The sequence below is a fragment of the Peromyscus californicus genome, unplaced genomic scaffold (assembly GCF_007827085.1).
Source record: "Peromyscus californicus insignis strain IS unplaced genomic scaffold, ASM782708v3 Scaffold_6__1_contigs__length_162567912, whole genome shotgun sequence".
Lineage (NCBI taxonomy): Eukaryota > Metazoa > Chordata > Mammalia > Rodentia > Cricetidae > Peromyscus > Peromyscus californicus.
Genome location: NW_026294584.1, coordinates 134,058,225 through 134,073,510, shown reverse-complemented (window position 1 = coordinate 134,073,510; position 15,286 = coordinate 134,058,225). Strand labels below are relative to the sequence as shown.

The 15,286-nt window shown below is 48.6% G+C and overlaps 1 protein-coding gene across 7 annotated transcripts in view; it reads right to left on the bottom strand.

Moving 5' to 3' along the window:
* Positions 1-4,916: 4,916 nt before the first annotated feature.
* The window catches only part of Dcp1b (decapping mRNA 1B), a 43,155-nt gene continuing 32,785 nt past the window's right edge, over positions 4,917-15,286 (bottom strand). For 6 of the 7 annotated variants that reach the window (XM_052722000.1, XM_052722001.1, XM_052722004.1 and 3 more), the window contains 3 exons: positions 12,531-13,385; positions 10,171-10,413; positions 4,917-8,091 (listed from right to left, as the gene is read on the bottom strand). In XM_052722000.1, the coding sequence (XP_052577960.1) occupies positions 8,011-8,091; positions 10,171-10,413; positions 12,531-13,385 (1,179 nt within the window). In that variant the 3' untranslated portion in view covers positions 4,917-8,010. The remainder of the gene's footprint in view (positions 8,092-10,170; positions 10,414-12,530; positions 13,386-15,286) is intronic. The other variant, XR_008214641.1, reaches the window with a different exon arrangement.

Sequence of the window (15,286 nt, the reverse complement as noted above, 5' to 3'; positions counted from 1 at the left end):
CAGATTCCCCTCTCCAGGTCCTAAGACAAAGAATGATGGAGGAAGTTGTAGCTGGGGCAGGTGGAGGAGCTACAGGGCTTGTAGCAATGCCTTCTGGTAACTGGAGAAATGTACAGGCCAACACTTGAGGAAGAAGGGGGCTTCCAGAAAGAGATTACTGAGCAGTGGGACCAGCACAGGGCCCCCATCACCTAGCAATCATGTGCCCACAGGATGTTTGGACCAGGCCCTGGAAGGTTGTCTCTGTGGGCCTGGAAACCCAGACTCCTTGCTCCTGTGACCCACCCTGTTCTGCTATCACCAGCTGGGGAGGCTCTGGGTCTTCGAGACACTTGTGTGGCCTCTACTTACTCAAGTCCAGGCTAGCCTCACCTCCTGTTTCCACCCCATGACAAGTAGCACCATGGGAAGAACAGCCCTGCCTCTACAGAGGTTGAGGGAAATGGTGCGCTGAGGAGAAATCGACTCTGGACTTCAAGTCTCTCAGCTGTCAAATGAGAGAGACAATACACCTGAAGGGCTTCAGTGATAGTCAATGGTCTACTGAGGTCTGAGAGCACTGTCTGATGTGGGTATCTGCTACTGTTACCATTAGCTCTAGCCAGCATTTCATTTCCTTATGATGAACCTAGTCATCGAGGCAGGGCACCTGGTAGGTGTGTTTGACTACTCCCTCACTACAGATGATCGAGAATGAAACCTCACCAGCATTGTTTTCTAAATCTTAAAAACTGCACCTCTGAAAACAAAGAAAAACAACACCCCAACTACTCATCGAGGCAGGGCACCTGGTAGGTGTGTTTGACTACTCCCTCACTACAGATGATCGAGAATGAAACCTCACCAGTATTGTTTTCTAAATCTTAAAAACTGCACCTCTGAAAACAAAGAAAAACAACACCCCAACTACCGTGCCACGGCCCCAGCCTTCCAGTGGGGTCTCTGCTGCTGTTACGGGTTTAGATAGGTCTCCAAAAGACCATCATGGAAGGCTTTGTTCCCCTCTCTTGATGCTAATGGGAGATGAGGGAAGCTTTAGGAGGCTAGGGGCATAGTTGGAGGAAGTTAGGTTCCTGGGGTGTACCTTTCAAGGGGATATTGGGATGCCCAGGTCTTTCCTGTGTGTCTCTGTCCCCCGGCTACCATGAAGTGAGCTGTTTCCTCTACTACATGCATCTACCATGATGGGAGCTTCAGGCTTTCCTGCAGGCTCACAGCAACGGAGCTAACAGACATGGACACAAACCAAACTGTGAGACAGTCTAGCCCTCCCCTGCCTCCCACAAAGCTGATTTACATGGATGCTCCTCACAGATGGATGTCTGACCGCCACAGCTGCTCATGCTCTCTTGTGCTTGCCCCTCTCGGCTGCCAGGGAGCTGAGGGAAGATGAGGATCTGAGCATCCCTTTCTGCTAGAATCCACACATGATCTCATTGTCTGTAGGTCCAGACTGCTTTCTTCAGTCACACCTCCTCTTCTAAGCTCTAGCACATTGGTCTGTACTGTTTCCTGCCTACACCAAATAGGGTGCCTGCTGCTCCCTGCCTATGTGGTTTGTGCCTTGAATACCAACCTCTGCCCCTTTGATGAGCTCCTTCTCATTCTTCAGGAGCTTCTTAGCTATTACCTCTTCCTGGAACCCTTTGGCCTGGCCTCCTATTCGATTTATGTTCCTCACAATATTGCAGGCCTAATCATGATTACCCTGGTGATATTGTTTTATAATTAATCCTCCTCATCCTGGACTGTGAGGTGTCTCCAGTGCTACCCACAGCCTGCGCACAGAGGCTTGGTACACATTGATACCACAAGCAAATGGAGTGGCTATCAACTCAGTGTGTGGTAAGGAGCTTGGGAAACAGCCCATTCCCAGTGGATGGGCAAACAGATGTGTTCCCTGAATATCTGGGGCTGCACAGGTACATTCCTTTTGAGTAAAGGAAGAACGGAGGATTGGGAAAGGCACTGAGGAGGATGGGAAGCCAGGAATGGCTGCCTCTCAGCTAACACCGCTGTCTGACCTAGGGAACAGTGGCATCTGATGGGGTGTGGCCATCAACATGAGGAGGCTGGCCACAGAATAGAGCCCCTTATCCTTTGGGGGCTCATTATCTATGGATATTGTGTGAGGTTCCTTTCTCTGCCTCCGGAAGCACTGGAAGAACACAGTGGGGGCATAGACTTAAGAAACCAATGAGCCTGGAAAAGTGTCGTGGGCAGAAAATGCAAAACTGTCACGTGGGCTATTGAAGAGAGGACTCTGGGTGGCAAAGAAGAGGAGCTGGGCCGTGCCTCTGCTTCGAGGCTGAGTGGTACACATTCTCCAGAACTGCTGTAAACACCATCACTGTTGCAAAACATGTGTGGTTTTAGTTACGTGTCAACTCTAGGCTCACGAAACCCCCCAGACAGCAATCCCGGTACTCATGTGGTGGAGGAGACGGGATGGGACTGGAATCCAGGTCATTCTCACTCAGTGCAGCTCTTGGCACAGCATCACTTGGGACAAGGAGCTCATGACAGCCCAGATCTTGGGCCTGCCATCCTGGTCTCAAGCCTTGGAATGGCGTAGGTGCCAATGTGCTGTGTACACCAGACAGATGGTGGGAAGTAAGGACAGCTCTCCAGAAGGAGCTGGATCTGCTGAATGGCTGGTAGGTGTGCAGTCGCTGGAGAGGCCACAGAGAAGGCCTGGACTTGGGCTGCTCAGTGTCTGTAAAGTTGGGCTCTCGTTACCTCCACTGTCACCTGATTTTCCCAGTATGACTGGGGGGCGCCACCTTGGCTTTTTCACAAATACCTAGGACTTTGCCCTTGGTCCTCAGACTTCCGAGGAAAATTGTCAGCACTGACTCACAACCCCTTCTCTTGCCTACTTAGAACACCCTTTACTTCCTTTCTGTCATGTCCCTAGTCAACTTGCCAGGCTTTGAGTTCTGCTCACTTCCATCTCCAGTAGCCCTGGGACTCAGCCTAAGCTACACTCAGAGCTGGCTCAGCGCACCCCCTGCCCCCCATGCTGTCTGCCTGGCCCTTGGAGACCATTCATTACCAACAGTGATCTGCTTTTCTCCCCGTGTTGATGTTTAAGACCACAGTCTGCACACACGGTTTTTATTTGTGTACTTTTCTTGGAGCTCTAAGCTGTTAGAAGACATTACTCAGAACTAAATTTGGTGAAAATCTGTCTGGATAAGCAAGGTTGGGTTAAACACACCGAGAATCTGTAACCGCCCCTCTCACTCCCTAATTGTAAGAGGGTTGGGGTGCCAAGCATTTGCAATCTGCAAGTCAAGTATTCAGCACCACACTGGAGAGGCTTACCAATATGTGCAGCCAGCCAACTTCACATGACAAAGCATGGCTACAACCAGCTGGCTGCAAGTGATAAATTAACCTTGACGATGACTCAACACTCCAAAGCTGGGAAGCAAACTGACTCCTCCAAAGACAGGGAAAGAGGCCATGTCTAGATGAAGCAGACGTTATTTGAAGGGGGAGGGGTTCTTCGCAGCAAGTGAGCAGGTTTGTCCATGTGGCCTGGAGACCCCGTTCTCTGCGTCACCCCAACACCCCAGGCAGGTTTGTCTTCTCTGCACACGGGCTGGCTGAAGGCAACAAGACCTGGGGCCGAATGCTCACCTTTTATGTCCAAGTCCCATCCATAACATCACACACAGGCTCAGGCAAGTAGCCTATACAAAACTGGTGTTGCTCTTTAACACTATGAGAGAACAGGACACGCTAAGATGCTCAGGGCTGGGGTTTCTTGAGGAGAGGCATACTGTTGTCCATTTGTACCAACCTTGCTCAAGAGGAAACAGTGTCCCAGGGTCTGAAAGCAGAACGATACCAACAATGTGTGTCTTTAGGGAACTCCTTCAGCCTGGGGCCGCTTTGCCCTGGGCCTTTCTCTCTTTTTAATGCTAAATTTTCTATACTTTATGTGCTATTTTTTTTTTAAGAATTAAATGTGCTTTTAGGCAATTTCACACGTGCATGTGATGCACACTTGCCACTCTTACAGCTGCTTCCTATCAACCCTGTCAACCCTCTTCCCCACAAATCTGTGCTCCAGTCTATTCATTTTGCTTTATGACTCACTGACATCACAGGGCCATCTGTGTGCCCATGGATTTGGAACTATCTGTTAGACTCTGGTGGGCTCTGCAGTGGGTCTATATCTAAAGATAACTAAAGTGGTTTCCCTCTCCCAGAGTCTACCAATCACAGCTAGTATTTCTGATAAAGGGTGGCCCCCAGGAGCTCCTCTCCTTCCTTGACCTGTTGACAGGGAAGTCCTGTGTGGGCCAGTGTGGGTACCTACAGCGGTGACTGAATGGCCGCAACAGTCATCAATTCCAGACAGTGGCATTCTGTGGCCCTTCACTCTACTCTGTGGCTCTTACATACTTCTAGCCCCTCTTCCACATGTTCCCGGAGCCTTACGGGTGGTAGTATGTCTTGTTTGGAGCTACAGGCCTAGCTTTTGAAAGGGCTGGAAACAGCAGGTTCCACGTGACTAAACAGCAGTAGGGCTGGCTATCATGCTAGATGGTTCTTGAAGATGCAAACACAGGTTCCCTCCCACTGCAGTGGCCACCTTGCCAGGTCTAAGTGGGGAGATGGAGTGGTGTGTCTCCAGAATGTGTGGAGCCTACATATATTGTTGAACAGCACTGCCTTCTCTGACTCAGCAAGTAAAATGCTGCTTGCTGTAGTTTTAATTTGAAATGTCCCCCTAAGACCTATGTGTTAAAGGCTTTGGTCCCCAATGTGTGATGTTACTGGGAGGCAGTGGACAGTGTGAAAGGAAGTGAGGCCTTTGGAGGCAGGCCCTTGAAGGGAATACTGGGACCCCGTTCTAGTTAAGGTTACTACTCCTGCAATGAAACACCATGACCAAAAGCAAGTTGGGGAGGAAACAGTTTATTTAGCTTACATGTCCACGGTATAGTTCGTCACTGAAGAAAGCCAAGACAGGAACTCAAGCAGGCCCAGAACCTGGGGGCAGGAACTGATACAGAGGCCATAGAGGGGTGCTGTTTATGGGCTTGTTCCACATGGCTTGCTCAGCCTGCTTTCTTATATCACACAGAAGCACAGCCCAGGGGTGGCTCCACCCACAATGGGCTGGGCTCTCCCCCATCAATCACTAATTAGTAAATGTTCTACAGGTTTGTCAACAGCCTTATCTTATGGAGCCATTTTCTCAATTGAGGTTCTCTCTTCTCCGATGACTCCAGCTTGTGTCAAGGTGACATAAATCTAGCCAGCACAGACCTCCTTTCTCTTCCTCTTTGCTTCCTGGCTGCTCCAAGGCAAACAGCTTTGTTCCACCATGGCTTTCTGCCTCACATCAACAGATCCCACATCAACATACACTAAAACCCTTGAAACTGTGTCCCACAGCAAAACATTCACCCGTGAAGTGGATTTACTCAGGTTTGTTGTCACAATGACAGGAACTTAACACAGAACTTTCCCTGCAAGTCCGGGGCAGGCGCAGGGTTACCATGCTAGCAGTGTTGCAGCCCACGAGTTCCTTCATAAAGAAGGGACATGACTGCTTCCATTGCACCAATGAAGTGGGGGGGGGGGGGGCATAACAAGGTGGCCCTCAGGCACACACTGTCGGGGCAATGGCAGGAAGCTCCCCCCTCCCCCGTAGCTGTAGGTCCTTCCCAATGGCTGGCATGCAGCCCTGGACCATGACAGTTTAGTCCTCTGAACTCTGTGAGGTCTCTCAATTCATCAATAAGGTGCCTTGTAAAGAGACTTGTCCAGGAGCTGAAGGCAGGACCAAGGGACTCCACTCATGCTCCACCCTCTACTCCTGGCCACCTGACTCCCTTGGCGCTGCAAGGTGCCATTCGCTGCACTGGATAAAGCTGCCTTTAGCCACAGTATTACAGGCTCTACCTGAAATCCAAGGAGGTTAAAACTCTGCTGGGGCAGAGACCTCTAAGTGGAAGCTGAACTTGAGTTCAGGAGGAGCATGGGAAGATGAAATGGAAATTTACATAGGAAGTTCAGTCCTGGATGCCTAGATCCATTTTTTCCTGTGCTCAAGTGTCCATGGAGCTCTGTAGAAGGCAACTCTTGCCTGCTGAGGTAAGGAGGTAAGCACCCATCCTGACTGTCCTGCAGGTGGCCATCTTTGCTTTTAAGGTGATCTACTAGAGTGGATGATGGAGAATGTACCATTTTGTCAAAACAGATCACTGTAGCACTGGCCTACAAAGGCTGCATGTCCTCTAAACTCCCGTCCTGGCTTGCTCTGTTGGGTGGCAACAGCTGCCGCTACAGTTTTACTTATTCATGTGAAGAAAGGGAAACTATTTCATAAAATAAAGCTATTCATTGACACAATATATTAGAAATGCTAAGAACAAAATTAATCTTTCCCTGGCTACAGAAGCATCTTTAAACATGCAATTATAGAGTTTTTAAATGTTTTCCATTATTTTATTTTATTTGTATCACCAAACCACATTTTTAAAGACTGGTCATTGGTCAAATAGCCTTTTTAAGTGCTAGGGACTGAACCCAGAACCTTATGTAGGCAAGTGCTCTATGATGGAGGTACACCCCCAGCCTAATATAGCTCCAATTTTAGTAGACAAGTTAACAAAGTGATGCTGTTTTGACTGACTGGGGACCACAGGACCATGGCTGTCCCTCTTGCTTCCTCCTGCTTATAGGACTATGGAGACATGTATAATTACTGCCAAGTAGTTGAGAGATTTACATGGGTTCCTAGCAGTGCTGGATGGCATGGGAGGCATCCCTCCCAGAGGCTGGCACAGTAGATGCAGGTAAAGCCCAGTGCACAGCGAGGGTGAGCAGAGGTCAGCTCCTCTTCAGCAGCTCCCGCCCCTCCGTTCTTCCTTAGGGAAAGCGTGCCCGCATTCAGGACAGGCGCTGTTTCCCTGCTGCTAGGAGGATGAACAAAGCTCCGACACTTCTGGTCCCAGCATCAGAAGCTGTAAGGAAGTCTTCACCCCCACCCCAGCCTCCATTTTAAATTCTCCACAGACAGAATGAGATTCTTCTAGGAAGCACTAAGCTAACGATCTTTTCGTGGTCCAGGAATAACTACGATGGTAAAACCATGCAGCTTCAGTCACTGTGCATGCTCTGCAGGGGTCAGTTTCCACATGCTCCCTCTGGGGACTGCAAGGCTCTTCGCCTCCCTCTAGGATTGTGCTTCTTATCTCTTTGCACATGACGCAGCAACAGGACTGCTACAGAGCTTGGAGAATCTTCGACCTTCTGGTCCTGAATAGCTACAACCTATTCTCATGGGACCCGCCCCCCCAGCACATTTTCTAAATGAGACTGTCTGTCTGGAAGCGAGAGCAGGCTGATCCTACTGTTTGGGTCTCAAGAAGCACCCTGGATTGAGAAATGAGAGTGTTGCTTCAAGTCTTGGGCCACTGTTGAAACCTTCTAGATAGAAACTGGCTAGAAATGTCTTCAGAAAGTCTTTCTACAAAGACTCAGATCAAACATGCCAAGTGGAGCCTTACAAATGAAAGACTGACTTTGTTAAAACAAAGTCAACATTGCTTTCAAGAGCTCATGAAACCCTTAGTAGGTAACTTGTGGGGTAATATTGCCCTCTGGTGGTTATCAAGCACCATGGCACACAGAGCCCAACACTAGGAAATTGCTCTCTTTAGCTTCAGCTATTAATAAATAGCTCCGAGAGAACATCCCCTCCCATGAGGAGCCCAATTCTTCTTAAAATGGCCTCATAAATGTAGGAAAAAATTTAATCTTATATGACCGGAGCCCAAAGCATCTACCCACTCAATTTGTATACCGGAGGATGGGATTCTTCAAGAACAAGAAATAAAAACCCCCCAAGATATTCGACAGTCCAAAACCATTTTACTTTGTATTACTATACTTTGTCAAAAAGGTAGAAACATGTTTGGTCACCCAGTTCACGTGAAGGACCTGGAAAGCCAATTCTCCCAGTCTCTGCTCTCATGGAGTTGCTTACGTGGCTTTTCTCATGGCTGCTTGTGTCACACTGAAGAGATAGGCTTCATAGATTATGCTTAAGAAGTTGTCATCATTCTGGAAAACAAAGCCAACAGGCCAGGGGAGCATTACTTGAGCAGCAGAAGCCAAGGCTTCCTGCCTGGAGCTGAACTACCTCTGCTGTTTATACTGACAGCTGGCCGGGTCAGCCTATGTGTGTGGATGTGAAGGGGCTGAGGCAAGGTTGGGCCAGAGCTGCTGGACTTTACAGCCCGTATGTGAAGTCCATGTGCTGCTCCTAACACCTGACACAGACAGCAACCCCGCCATGCGGAGGCCAGCTGTGCTGTGTGGAGGATGGGCCAGGAGGAATGAGTCACAGTGCCTTGGCAACGGCTCAGGAGTTGGTTGGTCCCTCCTAAAAATTCTCTAGGTTGCCCCAATGTCTGTGCACTGTTTGGGACATTCATAGGGATTTTACCCACAGCATGGCTCACTGTACCTCCCCAAAGGCAGCATGGTTGTTCCCATGACCTGTGGGAAGTCTCTGAGCTCTCTGTCTAAGATGGGGAGAACTCTGGGTATAGGCAGTGCTTCTCCTGATTAATGCTGGAGGCTGTCCCCTCCCACTCGAATCAACCAAGTCTCTGCAGTCACTCCATCCCCCTCCCCGGTTACTCCCTCCCTATCCCACAGTCAGTGTCATTCTCACACCACGGATAAAGAGATGTTATTTCTGCTTTTCCTACAAAGATGCCCGAGTGACTTTTAGCAATGTATCAGGAAGACAAACTCCACAACACGGAGAGGCGTGAAACAGCTAAGTCACAACACACAGCCTGGGGTAAGTGATCAGATGCAATGAGTCAGAAAAGCAAGAATCCTTAAGATCTAAGGTTTTCCTTATTGTTCTGGTAAGTAAGTGTGCAGATACTTGTTCTAAATTCTCATGAACTTATTGTGAAGAGGTGGACTGTATTTCTACTGTGGTGTGTATTTAAGGTCAGTGACATACTCTAATTAGGAAGGCTCAGTCACCCTGGACTGCCATTCTACCCCAACTCAGAGGCTTGCTTCCAGTCCCATCCCTTTTGTTCTCTAAAACACGTTACCTTAGAAATGTTTTCACTAGGGGTGAGAATCAACAGGAGAAGCAGACAACCAGAGGCTGGCCTGCTCTCCTGCAGCTGTCCGGTGATGGACCGAGTGCTACAAACACTTTCAAGACTACCTAAGCTAAGAGGATTCCTAAACACATTAGTTGAGGTGTCTGCTTCTGTGTGGTTTCAAGCATCACCCTTTCCAAGGCCTATCATTCACTCGGGAGTGTGCTCCACTACGTGGAGGTCTAGTCTTGAAACATTAATTTACATGGTCCACACAACAGGGGGCATGAACATTGCAACCAGGCTCAGTGTAACACCAGACCAACCTAAGCCTCAGCTTCCTTGTCTGTAGAATCAGACAAAAACGGGTTTAAAATTTTTTATACTTGTTTATTTTTTTTCTGTGTATAGAGTATGTGTGTAGGCATGGATATGCCACAACACAGATGTGATCAGAAGACAATATTCTGTCTTCTTCCATTCTGTGGGTCATCAGGCTTGGTGGCAAACACCTTTATCTGATCTGGTTGGCCCATACTAATAGGGTTTCCTATAAGCATCGAGTGAATTATTAAACTTAAAATAGTGCACAGCACACAGTTCGGTATGAGTCACTACCACAGTATAGAGGAGACACGCAAGGCAGGGCTGACAAGGCATCCTATCATCCCACCCTCTTCTGAGCAGTCAGTTTTAGAAGCATAGCTGAACCACGTTCACAGCGGTCATAGCTGGTGAGGCTTACAACTGCAACTTATCTGCAATAACTCTGGGACTATTCCCAACAGTGAGCTCCCAGAGTGCCCTGGCTAGTTCATCATTCATCACGTGCTCCCTTCTTGTCTGCAGCTGGTAGCTAGGAGGCCTTGCTCATTCCTCCAAGTCACAAATCTCTTGAAGGCTTGAGACATCTCAGGCCACAAGTAGTGTTCTAAATATCATCCAGTTAACTGTGCTTAGAAGCTATTTGGTGGTGGTGATGGTGGGGTTACTCTTATGGCATCCAAAGAAGGCATCAGCCAACTTCGTCTGCCATGGTGCCCACTGTTAGTTAGGTCAACAGTCTTACCTGGATGAGGTTCAGCAGTGCCTCCTGGAGCTGCAGCCTGGTGAGGGGCCTGCTGGCCATAGTGGAGGATTCCCAGTTCTGCAGGGGCAGGAGGCTGGAGGAGGCAGTAGGAAGTTCTTGGCTTCCTAGAGGCATGAGCCCATTATCAGTCTCCTTCAGTAGGGCACAGGTGGACTGTGTGAAAACCCCAGGGGGCATCAGCAGAGAAGCCACTGGAGCAGGAACACACTGACATGAGGTGATCTGCTCACAGCAAAGACATGCACACAAAGCAGAGTTAGGAAACAACCCACAAAATGTCACTCCAGAGATGAAAGGCCCTGCTCACAATGGTGGCAGAGGGGTGCTCAGTGGGAATCATCCCAGATGCTGTGGGTGAGAAAGGCTGACAGATCTGTTCCTGTTCTACTCTCAATGGCCACTACACAGCTCTGAAATCACCCGTGACGCCATGACCTCTGTGTATGCAGTTAGACCCCTGGTGAGAAGTTACTTTTCAGATAACATGCATTTAGGATTGCTGGCTTTACTCAGCACTAGCTGTCCACTGCTCTGCCCTGAGGTCCTGTCACCAGTGGGAGTGGCAGCATGTACTTGTCAGATGCACACACAGCTCTCAAGCCTAGCTCTTCAAGGAGACTGTGACTAGGAGGAACTGTGATTTGTGGGTTTGCCCCCTCTGGCCCTTCTCTGCTTATCTACAGAGAGCATGCCTTCTGCTTCTCCTGGCTGGCATGGGGGTAGGGACAGGGAGAGGATAAGGGGGTAGATCATGGGATGAAGAGCAAGGTCTGGGCACATGGAGCTTGGAGCACCATGACCCACCTGTCTGCTGAGTCGATCTAATGCCCTTGGCTGTCAGGTCTAAAGCCAAGTATTCAAATGGCTTTCCCAATTATGCAAGTGACATTTTGAACTGGGTCTGACTGACTCCTACAGCTACCGTGTGTCTCTAAGTCAGGTAACGAAAGTATCTTACTTCTCAGCCTCAAAGCCCTCCACCACTCATGAGAAGGAAGCAGAGAAGCAGCAATTTAGATGTGGCTGTAATTTTACTGTCACTCCCTTGGCATCTTTGGGGGCAGAAAACGGCCTAGAGGAAGACAGGTTCTTGTTTCTTTTAGCTTTCCCTATTTGATACCCCAAGGAGAGGTGTTGAGAGCTGATGCTCCTAAGGGAGGGGTCGGCGTCAGGAGGAGCATGGCGTGGGCTGGCAGAATGTACACTTTCCTTATTTGGATCCTGACATTTGTGAGAACTAAAAACAAAGAGAACTGTATACGCAGACATTTAGTCTGATTATTAGCCCTGATTTTCTCATTCTAAATCATCAAAGAGAAATGAAAGCAGACATTTACAAAGGGGTCAACACTCTGCCCTGCTGTAAGAAGGAGGACAAAGCCCCAGTTGGCAACAGAAAGCACCTGCATCTGGGATTTATTCAAAACGAACACCTTGACTCGGGTCACACTCCTGAACACACACGGTTTGTGCCCTGGGCCTTTGCTTTAAAAAATGGGAAGAATTTCTGAGGAGCTACTGTGTGCTAAAACATGTGAGAAAGACCAACAGTGTCATATATATAAAGTGAGTAAGGGTAACTATCCGATCTTTAACGTCAGCACGGTTTCAGGGACTCTATGCCGGACCCTCAGATGCCACTACAGGCAGACAATCCACAGACCCCGGCTTCCGACGGTCCCAGTTGCTGATGGGTACAGACAGCTGTCTCCCAGAAAGACACACTAAGTCCAGAAATGACACTGTGCTGCCTTCTCCGGCAGTTTGTGGGTGGTACACTTGTTTCTGCCTGTCCTCATAATACGATCACCTAGAAGGTAATAAAACAGCAGCATCTTTACTGCTGTGTCTGTTTACTTCAGGAACCCACACGGTTGCCGGCTGTGGGATGCGGAGTCCGCTTTCTCCACCACTATGTCAGGAAGTGGCTACTAACACGTAGGAAACACCTACAATCACACATGGAGCCAACAAGCAAGCAATAACCACCCACAGGATGAAGGCCGAGAATCAGCCAGATGTTTAAAATGTTAGAGCCAACTGCCATGGTCTTCTTCATAGTCAAAGACTAGGTGTTTTCCCACATCTGGGCTGCTCTTCAGGCTTCATGACATGGTAAAGATTTAACTTTACACGCCACCTCTAAATGGCAGAGGACACCAGACTGTAAGCAGAGAGAAGCTTCTCTTTCCAGACAGAAAGGCAAGGTGAAAGACAAAGAGACACACTGAGGGGGCTTTGGGTAGCTGTTTAAATGGAAGCTCACGTGACACACGTTCCCTGTAGCAGAGTAAATCCTACTGCACTACTATAGCATCGTTCTCCCAGGACGTATTTACCTGCATTACAGGAGCCTGTTTGTCCATGCTGCCTGTCTTGTTGGCCCAGGCTTCCAAAGGCTTTTCTGTCCCTGGGCTCTGGGCTGACACGGGGAACCTGGCTGCCAGGGCTGGCCGGGAGGCCACCTGTAGCTGTTGCTCCTGATGTACCACCTGGAGCTTTCTTAGCAGCTCCTGAGTAGGGAGCACACTGGGGCTGTTCTCCTGGCTGCCAGAGAGGGGCAGTGTTTGTGCTGGTAGTGCACACTGCTCCTTCCTGAGAACTTGATGTCCTGGTGTGGGGGGAGGAAGAGGGCCACTGAAATACACCAGCTGTGACTGGGCCACGCTGTGGCACGGAGCCACCTGAGTGGCCACAGCCGGGCTGGCAGGTGCACAGGGCTTATATTTATGCGCTGCCCCTGAGGCACCTTGAAGCTGCTCGAATAGCTTGTGGTTTCTGCAAGTGCTCTGTGAACAGTGTGTAGTCCCACCGTTCCAGGGGGACCCCAGCTGGACAGGGGCAGGGAGAACTGCCTCTGCAGGACTGGGGCTGCCACTTTCACAGGGCCACTGCTCAGGGTGCTGTGGCAGTGGGTGCAGCCCTGTGCTCCCCACCATGAGTTTCTGAATGGCTGGGCAAAGTTGCTTCTCCACAGGCAGTGACAGCATTCTGGGTTCTTCATAGGACAGGAAGCATCCAACTCCTTGATGAACTGGAAGCTGCTCTTGCTGGTGGTAGTGGTGGTGGTGGTGGTGGTGGTGGTGGTGGTGGGCAAAGGGCCGGGAGGGTTTCAGAATTTCGTGACAGGGAGCTTTGTCTTGTTTCCCAAATAGAGCTGTCAAAGATAAGTGTTGGGGCTCAGGGTCCAAGGTCTGGGGGAGAAAAGATAGCCACAAATAGGTTCACATAGTTTGGTTATGGCAGGGGGGCTGTGAAGCAGAACTCAGTTAACTGATGAGTTCTATTTACAAAGGATCAGTGACGGGTGAAATTTATCAACCTGAAAAGCCCGAGACCTCTGAAATGTCTAATATCTTCACAGCATTCTCCTCCCTGCCCCCAAGGCTGTTGTTACATCATAGTATCTGGTCACTTGATAAGACATGCATGTGATCCTTGAGGGGTCTGCAGCTCCCAGATTAGAGGACAAAATTACACTCTATAGTATAAGACTGCACATACTTCATGGAAACCCATCTCTACAGCCAGGGTCCATCTAGGGTTGCTGAGAACAAACTGTACTGGAAATAAGCAGGACGTAAGAGCCCCAGGTTCCTGGCAGCTTTTCACAGAATTAGAGAGAGCCAGGCTAGAAAGAAATGAGTATTTTAATCTAACGTGCAAGGACCAGGCGTATACAATGCCTGGCTGCTACACCACTCCTGCCCCTGAGCTGGTCCTCCTTCCCACTCTAAAGTCAATGTATCTTGGTTTATCTACTCAAATAAGAGAAATTCTCATGGAAACTAATGAAAAGCTAAAATAAGTTAGAAAATACTTCTTTTTTGAAAAATTCAAAACAAGATTTTCATTCGTCAAGTCATTTTCTGTCTTTGGCTCATGCTCATTTTCAGAACTGATTTAAATTAATTCCCTGCAAAACATCTCTTTACTTAGGAATAACTATGATGAAAGAACAGATACGTTTCTTTTACAATCAACAATGGGCCTGCTGATCAGCAAATTTTGTCTCCGCTGTACTGCTGTGCATAGCACACAACACACATACCGCCCCAGGCCTGTGGGCCTTCCACTACTCCCTGGCCCAGAGCTAATCCAGAACAGGCACTCTGACGCACGCCCAGAGCCTGGCATTGCTCAGGGGACACAGTGATGCTGAGAAATGTCACGTTTTATTGTACTGTTATGATGGCTGCTCCTCCAGTGGCCTGAGGAGGGACCTCTCCCAGAAGGTGTATGCTTCTGTCTCCCCTGACACTTGTTCTTTGAACAGTGTAGGATCTTCGAAGCACACAAGCACAGCGTGTGGTCACCTGGACAATCCCTGAGGAAGAGAACCCGTGCTCCATAGTTCAGATGCACAGTGCAGCAAGACCCTGCCTTTCTCCACCGACCTTAGGTATCCTTCAGCAGGGCCAGGCCCTCCCCTGCAGTGCACGGGTAAAGCTCTTTGAGAATCCCAGAGGCCATAGATGAAAGCAGAGGATTTCCCTGGTTTGTGTAGTGACTCCAGGCTATAATCTCATATTGGGAGATCTGGGTCTAGGAGCCTCAGATGAGAGAGAACATATACCATTTGTCTTTCTGGGTCTGGGTTACCTCACTCAATATTATCTTTTCTAGTTTTACACATTTATCTAAAAATTTCATAATTTCAGTTTTCTTTACAGCTGAACAGTATTTCATAGCGTATATGTACCACATTTTCATTATCCATTCATCAGTTGAAGGACATTAGGATGTTTCCTTTTCCTAGCTATTGTGAATAAAGGACCATGACACCCAACAGAAGGCATGCTGACATGGAAGGGGAGATTTCATGGAGCCTCCTTCCTAGACGAAGAACTATAGGAACTAAGAAATGCTGAGAATAGGAGAAATAGTATCCCCCAGGAAAGAGCACACTAACTGGTTCTCCAATACCAAATGGTAAGCCCTGAAAACATGTACATACGAGTAACACCGTACACATATATGTAACAAATAACCTGTACTGAACAGGTTTTATTTCTATATTTAGGAACATATAATATTTAGGAATTAAAGAAATAATGGCCATGAATTTGAGAGAAGGCAAAGGGCGTTTACAAGG